This window comes from Tupaia chinensis, unplaced genomic scaffold (assembly GCF_000334495.1).
Source record: "Tupaia chinensis unplaced genomic scaffold, TupChi_1.0 Scaffold000362_1, whole genome shotgun sequence".
NCBI classification, from domain to species: Eukaryota; Metazoa; Chordata; class Mammalia; order Scandentia; family Tupaiidae; genus Tupaia; species Tupaia belangeri.
Genome location: NW_006159859.1, coordinates 8,656,123 through 8,669,072, shown reverse-complemented (window position 1 = coordinate 8,669,072; position 12,950 = coordinate 8,656,123). Strand labels below are relative to the sequence as shown.

Genomic DNA, 12,950 nt, shown 5'->3' with positions numbered 1-12,950 from the left:
AAAAAAGATCAGCAGTTGGTGTAATGGCTATGTCGCTGGACTCCCATGTAGTCAATCGTGGTTTGAGTCCTGGACCTGGTGACTTAAACTCACGCCGGATGTGTATGTGTGTGCATGCCCAAGATCCCAAGAGGAGAATGGAGGAGAAGGGATTGTGGTGTAGCCATCCCCTCTGGGGGGTGATTTCTTGCTTTCTGTCTGTTTCTCTGTCTTTCTGGCCAGCACACGTGCCCTATAGCAAAAACCTCTCCGAAGAAAAAAAAAAAGAAAAGAAATACTCTTGCCTCTACAGAAATATATCAAATCAGAGGATTGTTCTGCTTATATGACCATTTCACTAAAAAAATTTCTCCACTAAAGTAATGAGACCAAAAAAAAGGGGGGGGAGAAATAGATCAAATGAAAAACTGCCTAGACTTGTAAAATAAAGGACAGAAAAGAGAGAAAAAAAGAACAATAAGATTTTTTAAAAAATAAACTAACTTGCAAAGAATGAAACAGTATGAAAGGCAAAAGGTGATTTAAAAATCACATACTTAAAGCTTGAAAGAAGTCCAAAGAAGTACTTACTTATCTAACGAGCCATACATAAATTTCAAGGTTTGGACAACACTTTCTGTCATATTCTTTAGCTGAGGAAGAGGGACTCTAAAAAAAGCAAAAATACATGTATTAATACATCATCAAATGATACATATCTAAAAGAATCAAAACTCCTTACATTTCGTATGTATGTACTGTGGACAATACGTATGTCAACTATGAATAGAAATTTAAATAAAATTAAATGCGTATAAAGTAAGTGGTGCAGTACCTGGACCCACAGAAAGAAATTACTAAATTCTTGACACTTCCTGGTTTTACCTAGATCTCAACTGAACCTCCAACTCCTGTGATAAAAATATACTCTTCAGTGAAATGGAGAAAGGAAAGAAAGAAAGAAATGAACTTATATTTTGCCATTGAAGTCTTACGAGAATTCTATAAGGTAGGTCTTATTATTCCCACTATACCAGTGGATAAACTGAAGTCCAAGAAGCAACTTGGGCGGAGCCACACAGGGAGCAGAGCCTGTTGGTGAGCATCTATCTTAACGCTAAAGTGAATCTCTCTCCATTACCCCACCTTGTCGTCTTGGTTAGGTTCCTGCTATTCACTGCCGCCATCAGAGGAGGATGACCTTCCCACCTCAAAACACATGGCCCTGGATCATGTGTCCCACCCTAAGTTTGTGCGAGACAACACTTTACTTCTCCTCTAGTCAAAGACACAAGGGTGAGAAGAGAGATGCACAGGCTGTGGGATTTAGACAGATGAGGGAAAAATGTCAGGGCTGCCAGTTGAATTACAAATCACGTGCACAATGTATACAAAGAAATGCAAATTGACACTGGAAGTAACTGTTCATGATCTCTCAGTAGTCTTAGTTCCCAGTTTGAACAAATGAGAATACTACTACCCATTTTTCATGGTTATATGAAACAAGATGTAATAAGGAAAAAAATCTGGCACAAGGTGAGTGGTGCGAGAAAAGGGTAAAGAAGTGACTTGGCCTTATTTATTTAATGTATTTTTTATTGACATTAAGTTGTATATATTTATGGAGTCCAGTGTGGTTTTTCAATATGTGTATACAATGTGTAATGATGAAATCTGGGCCATAAGCGTACTGACCATCTCAAACAGTTGTCATTACTTTGTGTTGTGAAAATTCAAAATTCTCTCTTTAGCCACTTTGAAATATACATTGACTTACCATCAATACTACTCTGTGTTAATTAAGCACTCTAGAACTCACTGCATACTCCTGTACCTGTTAACCAAGTTCTTTCTATCCTCCCACCACCCTACCCCCTTCCCAGCATTCTGGTATCCACTGTTTCTACTTCTGTGTGATCAAATCTTTTACCTTCCACTAGTAAATTAAGAACTTACAGTTAGTTATCCTGTGCTTGCCTTATTTCACATAGTATTATTTTCAGAAGGTTTGTATATTTTGTTAAAAATGACAACAATGCAACTCTTTAATGGCTGAACAATATTCTATTATGTATATATACCCCATTTTCTTTATTCATCAGTTGTTGGATACTGAGGTTGATTCTGCTGCCTAAGCAACTGTGAATAGTGCTACAAAAACCATGAATGTCTAAGTATCTTCCCAGTTGAGTGTTTCCTACCCTTTGGGTATAAACCCAGTTGTAGTATTACTGGAGCATGAATACTTCTATTTTTAGTATTTTGAGGAACTGCCATATTGTTTTCCATAACAGCTGTACTAATTTACATTTCCACCGACAATGTAGGAGAGTTCCTCTTCTCTAAGTGATCAACAGTGATTCTAAGCCAGAACCAACCAGGTATATTGCTATAGGATTCCTTAACCACAAAAATATCTCTGAGATAATCAATGTTTAAATTACCACTAAGGTTTTGAGGGTGTGCTATGGCTTGTCTCCCCAAAGATTCATATTTTGAAATTTGGTCCCCCATGTAATGTTGTTGGGAGATGGTAAGACCTGTAAGAACTGAGGCTTAGTGGACCATGACTGGCTCACGGACGCATCACACTCAAGAATGGATTAACACTGTCTCATACATTCTAGCTCCTGTGAAAAGGGATTAGCCTGCCATCCTCTCTGCAGCTGTTGGCTGATGCCAGCCTCATGCCTTTGGATTTTCCAGCCACCAGAATTCTGACCCAAATAAAATAAACCTCTATTCTTTATAAATCACCCAGTCTCAGGTATTTCAGTAAGCAACACAACAGTAGACTGAGAGTAATTTGTTATGAAATAATATGTAACTAATACACTGTTATGTAATGAAAGCAATCTGGTTAATATAGTCACTAGTGGGAAAAAAATACTTATATTTGTGTTCAGAATGGCTGGATACTGATTGCTTTTTTTTCTGGTCTACCTTTCTCTTTCTTGAGAAGCTTAAAGCAACACCAGGAGAAAAATTATCTTAACTGGTGTTTACTGAAGTTATATTATTCACATACACAAGTATTTATTTTGATATTTGATTACTATTTTAGGTCATATGCCATGGTTCTACAGACCAGAAGGGGAAGTAAAGTGTTTTCAGTAGTTTAATAAAGTTGCCTGAGTACTTTTTACAGTAGGTGAGAATCTAAATTACAAGTTTTAAAACTCATTGAACAGGGCCATAAGACTATTCTAACAGTAGTTAAGTCGACTTCCTTGGGGCTGTTTTCCATATTAATACTCCATTCCCCACCTCCCTTGAATTCATTAGCCTCTGACATTAGGGAAGCAATGTAACTGAAAGAAATTAGACCCTTATTCAATTTCCATTTCTGCCTCTTGATGATTATGTATCCTTTGGCAAGTTATTTAACTGTCTCTTGGTTTTACTTTCTTCATCTGTAAAATGGAGCCAGTAATCACTAAATTAATCTGGAGCTGACTGTGAAGACTAATTGAGATTAATGAAAGTAAAGTACCTTATGCAGTCCCTGGGCTCATCATAAATGTTAATCCTGCTTTTACTGCCAACTATTAAAATAAAATAAATTTTAAAACACTTGTATAAAAGAGGGAGACCAAGCTAATATAAATCTACCATTAGATAAGTTATTTAAGAAGTGTGTATTCATGGAACCAGTAGATGGCATAATGGTTACGTCACTGAACTCCCACGTACTCCACACTGTTCGAGTTCTGGACCTAGTGGCTTAAAACACATGCTGGAAGTGTGTGTCTCCATGCCCAAGATCCAAAGAAGAGAAGGGACTGTGGCATGGCCAATCCTCAAGGGGTGATTTCTTGCTTTCTGTCTCACTGTCCCTCACTGTCAGATGAGCGCACTGTCAGATTAGCCTATAGCAAAAATCTCTCTCTCAAAATAACAAAAAAATAGAATTGTGTATTTATATGCATAATGTGTTCAGAGGTGCTCAACATTACCCAAAATACCTTTCTGCTGACCCTTAATTCTCTGAACTCTTTAACAAAAGTTAAAAAAAAAACCTGTAAGTACGCAAAATTCAAGTCACTTTCTCTCTATATATATATAAAATCTTTTTTTTTTTTTAAGAGAGATTTTTTGCTATAGGACATGTGTGCTTGCTGAAGAGAAAGAGAGAGATGAGAGACAGAGAAACAGCAAGAAATCATCCCCCGGGGTGATGGCCACAGTGCAGTCCCTTCTCCTTCATTCTCCTCTCGCAATTTTGGGCATGTATTCATGCCCAGTGTGAGTTACAAGCCACTGGGTTCAGGACTCAAACTGTAGTCATCCATGTCGGAGTCCCGTGATGTAACCATTACTCCATCCGCTGGTCTCCAAATCACAATATTATCAAAAGTCTAGGTATAGGACAATCTCATCTCTTCACCACTTCTACACTAGCTGCAAAAGAGGAAAGAATGTAGGAAGCCCCCACCATACTCCTTGTTTTTACTGGGTCTTTGTGACACCCTTCCACACCATACCAAATGAACACAGGCATTGTATTTTACTACTGCAACAGACCTTTAAATCATATAACTGTTTAAGGAGTTGGCCTTTGAAAAATTACCATAATTTTAATGAAACAGATTTTGTTAATATTACTTTAGAAATGAAATTAGAGTAAACAAAAATCTTGACTTACTCTTCAGCAGGCAGGCCAATTAACAACAACTTGTCAGAGTCTTTCCAATAAGCTACATTAATTTGTTTCCCATTTAAAAAGAGGGATGAGCTAAGAAAATAATAATTTCAATATAAGGTTAAAATATCTTTAAATGTCATAAAATTATAAAAATCATTCATAAAAGATTACATAAGGTCAGATTTAAGAACTCATGTTTAATAAGCAAATTTCTTGGCATATACCTAACTGCTACACAGAAAAGGCAAGGAATTGCATTACAATACAAATATATTCTAAAATATTGCATCACTGGGGAAGTCATTATGATTTTTGCATAGAAAAGCATATATAAATGTGTGTGTGTATATATATATTTTTTCCCCTCCCCAAAGAAAGCTTCTATATCTCTTGGTTAATTTAACAAACTTTTTGAGATTGCCATTTATGAACATCATTTGCTAAGGAGATTATAAAGAAAAGGACAAAAAGGTCCCAGTTCAGAAGAGACAATTCAATATAGGACACAGATCTACAAATAAGTAACCAAGATATAAGTCAGATTTAAAAGTGTTTGCAAGTCAACTTTTGGGCTGATGGATAAATTCATTGTCATAATGGTTATAGGATATAAACCTATGTCAAAACCAATCAAAGTGAACATTTCACATATGTGCAGCTCATTTTACTTCAATGACGTTGGAAAATTTAAATGTATTCTAAAAAGGATACAATAATGAATTATGGAAATGTAAAGAATATAAGAATGTGAAATTGGGACCAGCAGGTGGCACGGTGGTTATGACACTAGATTCCCAAATGGTCAACCCAGTGGCTTGAATATCATAACAAACAAATAAATACATAAATGTTAAGAAAAGAATGTGGGGGGCCAGTAGGTGGCATGGTGGTTAAGGGCACTGGACTCCCACATGGCTAATCACGGTTTGAGTCCTGGACCTGATGGCTTGCTTTCCCACTTTCTCTCACTCTGTCTCTCTCTAGTCCAATTACAATAAATAAATAAATGGACAAATGAAGTTAAATAATTCTTTAAAAAAAAGAATGTGGAATGAAAAATATGAATTATTAAAAGGACTTTTTAAGAACATTTATTTTAATAGTATAAAAATGCACAAATTATTAGATAAATATTAAACTCATATAGTCACTTATTATAGTTTAAAAATGTGTATGTAAACAAAAGATACATTACTAAGGAATCCCTGAAATAATAGTGTCAGTATTTATTGTTTCCTCAAAAAATGTTTTGGGCTGGCCTATGGTCTAGAGCTTAAAGATACTGGATCTCACATGGCCAGCTGTGCAATTCAAGTCCTGGACTCGGTGGCTTGAAAAGCACACCAGGTGCATGTACATGTGTGCCCAAAATCCTGAAAGGAGGGAGCAGTAGAGAAGGGATTGCAATGACCACGCTACACAGAGGGTGTTTCTTTTCTTTCTCTCTGTCTCTGCCTCTCTGGTGAGCACATGTGCCCTCTGACAAATAAAAAAAAAAAATATATATGTATATGTATATGTATGTGTGTGTATATATATGTATGTGTGTGTATACATATACTCTGTGTGTGTATGGTTATTACATATATATATATATACACACACACACACACACACATATATACTGGTCATAGCTAATCACATATTATATGATTCATTCATATGAAATATCCAGAACAGGGAAATCCGTAAGGATAGAATGTAGACTATTAGTTGCCTAGGGCTTGGGTGAGGAAGTGGGTTGACAGCTAAAAGGTACAGATTTCTTTTTTTGAGGCAATGAAAATGTTCTAAAGTGGACTTTGGTTATAGTTGCACATATTTGTAAACATACTAAGAACCATTTACTTATATACTTCAGATGGGTAAATTGTATCATTTATGAATTATATCTTAGTAAAGCTGTTAAAAAATTTTAAAACACCTGCAACAAGCTTTTATGAATTCAAATTTATAACTAGATGGTGCCTCAGGTACTTGTGCCTTGAAAATGAACTAATATTTTCTATATACACTATATAGGAAGTCAGAGTTAAGCATCACTTTAACCTAGGAAAATGAGGAAATTCTTTCTGCTGTCTTACAGATCTTACATCTTTTAAAATAATAGAAGTGTCGTGTTCACCAGAATATGGCAAAAGACAAGTTATAGCTTAGAAAATGCAACTTCATATTACTTTAGCATAATGGGGGCTCTTAAAGTTTGAAATAGACTTTCTTTGTAAGCTCTAAAATTGTTGAAATATTGAGAAAGAAAAACTATTTTTAATTCTTAATTTTATTTTATGAAAAACAAATAAACAAACAAAAAGAAAAACAAAAAACCCTCAAAAGTTTGAGCCCTCTCCTCCACAAGTTAATTATGACATTTTAAAGTCAGGTCTTGACATGGGCCCAGGAGGTAGCACATAAGAAAGGTGCTGTCCTGGGTCCTAAGCACGCCTGTGATTCAGGCTGGCTGACATGGTGAAAGACCTTACACTTAGGTGTCCCTGTCTTGCTTGCTCTCCCATGGGAGAAAAAAGAAAGCTTTTTTTTTTTTTAAGGAAAAAAGTCAGGGCTTGATAAATCATTGTGGAATGGGTATTTTGTTCTGTAACTGACTATATGATGCACTGTTTTTTGTTTTGTTTTTTTTGAGAGGTTTTTGCTAATAGGGCATGTGTGCTCGCCAGGAAGACAGAGAGAGATAGAGAGACAGAAAGAGAGAAAGCCCCCCCCCCCCCGCAAGGAGGATGGCCACATCGCAATCCCTTCTCCTCCATTCTCCTCTCGGGATCTTGGGCACGCACACACATGTGCCCGGCATGAGTTTAAACCACCGGGTCCGGGACTTGAACCGCGGTCGACTACATGGGAGTCCAGCAACATAACCGTTACACTAATTGCTGGTCCCAATGATGTGCTTTTAAAAAAAAGATTACTTGACATTGGTTTTGCTTATCCATCACTGAATAAATTTCACAGATCCACTGAATTCCGAATGTTCCTCCCAATGAAAATCCAGTATTTTTGTGTCATGGTTGTAAGAATATTTTTTAACTATATAAAAAATTGGGGGACCAGTCCATGGCCTGGTGGTTAAGGCAGCTGAATCCTATATGGTTGACCATGGTCTGAGTCCTGAACCCTGTGGCTTTAAAAACATACCAGGCATGTGTACATATATGCGCAAAATCTTGAAAGGAGGGAGAAATGGGGAGAAAGGGTTTGTAGTGTGACTATGTTCCATGGGTAGGAGCTTTTCCTCTCTTATCCCTCTCTGGAGAGTGCACACACTCTCTGACAAATTAAAAAAAAAAAAAAAAAATATTTTTTTTCTATCTATCTATCTATTTATCTATCTATCTATCTATCTATCTATCTATCTATCTATCTATCTATCTATCTATATAACAAATTTTGGTATCCAGTCATTTTTGCAAACTACAAAGGTATTGCCTAGCAAGTTAACAATCAAGATAAAAACCATGAAAAAGTCAAGACTCATTATCATGCCATGTTAAAGGACTTTCATGAAGGAATTATAAATATGGGATATTAGCCCAACTCTGTTAATGTGTTCCAAAACAGCTGTATTAAGAACACTTCAGGGCCTGGCAGGTGGTGTGGTGGTTAAGGGCTCTGGACTCCCACATGGCTGACCACGGTTCGAATCCCAGACCTGGTGGCTTGCTTTCTCACTCTCTCTCTCTTACTCTGTCCCTCTCTGGTCAAATAAAAATAAAGTTAAATAAAATAATTTTTTTTTAGAAAAAAAGATAGCTATAAAAAAACACTTCAAATGAAATAGATGAGTGGTGCAAATAACTTAAGATGAAGTAAAAATCTGTAGGTATCCTATCTGCCAATATATTGGTTATTGGAAAAGTCATGATATATTTTTCTATGAAAAAATTCGTCATTATGTTTCTGATAACCCAATAGATTCCCACATTATTGATACAAATCTACTTGTATAATAGATATTTCTTTTAGTTTTTTATTTATCAGAGCCAAAGAAGAGAACTTGAAAGAAACAGAATTAAAGCTAAATATAAATACTTACCTAGTAACTTGTGTCCCAGTTACATTTTCCAGCATGTCACAGAGTGTGAGAAAAATTCCTCTCACGCTTTTCAGTTTCTGAGCTGCTTCAGATGTTGGATAATGATAAAGAATTTCCTGCTGTTAAATGAAAGAAGACAGAAATGATCAACACTCCCCCTGAAATTTTTCAACCATTATTTTTGTCATGGAAAGTTGAGAAATTGTATTAAGAGAAGAACAAAAAAGTGAATCCTTTCAGCTTCAATGGGAGTTTCATTCAAACACATGAAAGAACTATGTATGGAATTTTACCATATTAACTAGCATTTAAAATACTACATTTTAAAATAAGTTAGAGACTCTTATAATTGGTCATGACACTAAGATATATACTGAGCAGGATACTTATTGATGAATTGAAATTATGTATTAGTTTCAAACAGCATTTTAAAGTTTAATCTGCTTAATAATTTATAACATTAATGTTTTATTTCAAAATATATTCTCATTCTTTATGGTTATATAGCTACACAAATACTACATGTAACTTTTAGGTGTCTTTAATTCAGTTACTTTCACATTGACCTTTAAAAGATAATCAGCAGCAGCATCATCTTTAGGAAGAACATTAAACGTTTAAGCCCAAAATAAAACCACACTTAGACTTACAAAGTGAGAATACAAAACTAAATTTGGGTAGTACAGGAAGAAAGAGAAAGATAATATGATATTATAAAATCCTGTATCTTAAATTTTAAAGGGTTTGCATATCACAAATTAATATAATTCAAACTAAAAGCACATTTTTAAAATTATGGCAAATATTAGGTCTATGAGATAATTCACAAAATGTTTAATATTTTTATATGTTCAAGAAGAACATATTCCTAGGCAACAAAGAGTTTTTAGAAAATAAAACAACAAATTCCAAAATCAGGATGTGCACTGTGCTGATAATTTTACATAAAGAGATTTTGCTGTTACTTACAGTGACATCCTCATAAGCCAAATTAAAAGCAGGCAAAATAAAAATTTTTAGACAGAAACCATGGAGAATTCAGAATAGCTTCTAGTTGCACTGTTTAATGATGATTACCATAAATATTAATATATCCACTATTGAAAGCCCAACTCCATAAGTACATCTTTTTCTTGGTGCTCTCTATTGCTAAAGAGTATTATATACTTTGCTTTGGTCTCTTTCTATAAGAAATAATTACATGACATAGAATCCATGTCTTGGCAACTTATTTATTTTTTTTTGAGAGGTTTTTGCTATAGGGTGTGTGTGCTCAAAGAGACAGAAAGCGAGAAATCACCCCTCAAGAGGATGGCCACACTGCAATACCTTCTCCTCTATTCTCCTCTTGGATCTTAGGCACGCACACATGTCCAGTGTGAGTTTAAGCCACTGGATCCGGGACTCGAACCATGGTTGACTACATGAGAGTCCAATGACTTAGCCATTACACCAACTGCTGGTCCCTGTCTTGGCAACTTCTACATTATGACAATTATGATAATGATATACTAGACACATCTGCTTTTTTTACTTACTGAACACATTCAGTATATGCAAATTGCAGTGGAATATGTTAGCCAAGTAATTCTTCCTAACAACTCAAAATTTCTTGCAATATTTTTAGTGTGAAAAAGTTATGAAACATTATTTTATCACTGGAAATAAGATCTTCTGTTATGTCTAATAAAATGAAGCCATGACCAGTAAATTATTTTGCTGTATTTAGCTAAAATACTGAACGTGCCTTGAAACAAATAACCGTATACTCTTTAATTAGTCTTTTGAAACCTCCCAACTTATGGCCCTTACATTTCTAAATCTTCAAACTTGAAGACAAGCTTTTATTAAATGTATAACTCACAGAAAACATAATAATCCTATATTTTATTGTAAATAAGTTAAGAAGAGATAATTTGAGAACATTTCTTATTCTAGCCCCAAGAGCCTCACTGTTAAAGACCTGGCAAGCTCTACAGTTCCTAACCAATTTAATTAGCTGTATTTTTAAGCACTTGTTAGTAGCATGCATTTGCAGTAGCTTCTATTCTGTTCAATAGGATAAAAAGCCTCTCCTAATTATAATGTTGATACAGGGCTGGCAACAGAAAAAAAACCTGTTCATTTGAGAAACATCTACACACTTTCCCATGGAAATAAAGGCAAGGATGACAAAAGGTCTGAGCAGTATCCTACTGAAGAATGACCTAGAAAGACTCGCGATGTTATTATCCCAGAAACTTGTCTGGTTTCAATAGTAAATGCTTAAATGTGTCACTTGTTTCAAAGATACAGTGGATCACTAATACAGAAATTAAAATGATTAACTCTAGATCTTTGTATTATTCAGAATACACAAAGTACAAAAATACATGCAAGTAAATCTCCTCTTTGGTATGTCATTTGTTTACTGAAATTTGATACATACAGTGACACAAAGAAATGTATCCCTTGGACAAAATGGCTTTGGCATTGAGAATTCAGGCTGAAAGGATTTCAAAAGCAAAGAAATGTAGATTAGTTAAAAACTTTTCAGCTCTTACTTCTGCTCAAAGCATGATGGTAGACTAGATGCTGTGAGAGACCCTCATACTATAATCCTATATCCATGTCCAAAACATACTTGTTGAATTGTTGGCATGTAAGAAGTGGATGGGTTTTCAAGGACATCCTCCTCATATCCTTTCAACCACCTTCTCTATTGTAAAGGCTAGCTGGGGGCTCAGTTGGGAGTAGTGAGGAGTGTGCAGAAAGATGGCAGCAGGGTGCTCCCAAGGGCTAATGCCCAGAACAGCTTCAGTCAGGACACTGAGCACTGGGCTAGTGGCAAGGTAGGTAAAATGAGCCTAGGTGCACCGTTTTAAGCTCAAACCCTTAAGTCAGCCTGAAGTGCCCTATGTCAGTGGCAGAAGCAGAAGCGGCAAATTCTCTGTGGAGGAAAGCATGCCTACTTTCAAACCACAGGGCTCCCAAAGATAAAAGCAAGCACTAAGTTTAGAAAAGGAGTCCCAAGGATGTAAGTAGGCAAGTCACTGCAAGTAAGAGTGCCCCCAGGACCAGAGTTGCTAGGTAGTGGATACAGAATAGAGAAGAGCCATGTCTGAATGCTTGGAGAGGTCAAGCACAGCATCACAAAGATGAGCAAGCAGCAACAGCCCCCCACGGCTATCATGGCAGATTTGAATTATAGATCAGTTAAAACTTCTCAGGAACTTTCAAAAATAAAAACTGTTTAAATAGAAAACACAATGGAGAGGTTAAATAAGTCTGGATGTAGCAAAAAGAAGAAACTAGACAAAGAAAAGGCACATTGCTTACAAAGAAATGACAGACTAAGAGATCTTTTAACAGCAATAATGAAATCAGAAGATATGGGAATACTATCTTCAAACATATCTTTATGACATATACATTTAATAATATTTATGGTCTTTGTTTTTTGCAGAGGTTTTTGCTACACGACATGTGCGCTTGCCAGAGAGACAGAGAGAGGCAGAGACAGAAAGCAAGAAATCATCCCCCAGTGGGGAGGGCCAGGCCGCAATCTCTTCTCCATTCTCCTCTCAGGATCTTGGGCATGCATGCACACGCGCCTGGCTTGAGTTTAAGCTACCAGGTCCGGACTTGAACTGAGGTCGACTACGTGGGAGTGCAGCAACATAACCATTAATCCAACTGCAGGTCCCAATATTTATGTATTTATAATGCATAAAATAAAATAATTAGTAGCAGTGGTATAACTATACAGAATTTTTTTGAAAAATAAAGGAATAGCACTAAAATATTGGTGACAATATCATGTATGTGAAAAGGCAGGTAATTGGAATTAAGGCATACCAAGGGCCTTGAATTCTTTTGACAAGGAGTTAAGAGAGTGTTTAGAGGCCAGCATGTGGTGTGATGGTGAGGGCCTGGGACTCCCATGTGGCCAATCTCAATTCGAGTCCTGAACCTGGCAGCTTGCTTTCTCACTTTTTTTCTTTCCCTCTCTCTCTCTGTCCCTCTCTGGTCAAAATGAAATAAATAAAGTTGAATAAAATAATTCTTTTTTTTTTTTTTTAAAGAGAGTGTTTAACTGTAGAATCTGTCAAGACAAATATCATGGCAAAATTTTAAGAGTAATCAAAATAGAACCAACAGATGGCAGAATGGTTATGTCACTGGACTCCCATGTAGTCAGTTGACCATGGTTCCAGTCCTTGACCCGGCAACTTAAAACTCACTCCAGATGCGTGTGCATGCATGGCCAAGATCCCGAGAGGAGCATGAAGGAGAAGG

At 36.1% G+C, this 12,950-nt stretch overlaps 1 protein-coding gene and 1 long non-coding RNA gene across 2 annotated transcripts in view; one reads left to right on the top strand and one right to left on the bottom strand.

The window, feature by feature from the left end:
* INTU (inturned planar cell polarity protein) overlaps positions 1 to 12,950 on the bottom strand; it is a 70,631-nt gene that overhangs the window by 27,640 nt on the left and 30,041 nt on the right. The window contains exons 5-7 of the mRNA XM_006153140.3: positions 8,673 to 8,791; positions 4,625 to 4,714; positions 571 to 648 (exon numbers count right to left, since the gene is read on the bottom strand). Of these exons, the coding sequence (XP_006153202.1) occupies positions 571 to 648; positions 4,625 to 4,714; positions 8,673 to 8,791 (287 nt within the window). The remainder of the gene's footprint in view (positions 1 to 570; positions 649 to 4,624; positions 4,715 to 8,672; positions 8,792 to 12,950) is intronic.
* Positions 889 to 2,696, top strand: LOC102487434 (uncharacterized). The gene is made up of 3 exons (XR_335234.1): positions 889 to 988; positions 2,307 to 2,360; positions 2,607 to 2,696. It is a non-coding gene; the product is annotated as an uncharacterized LOC102487434 (long non-coding RNA).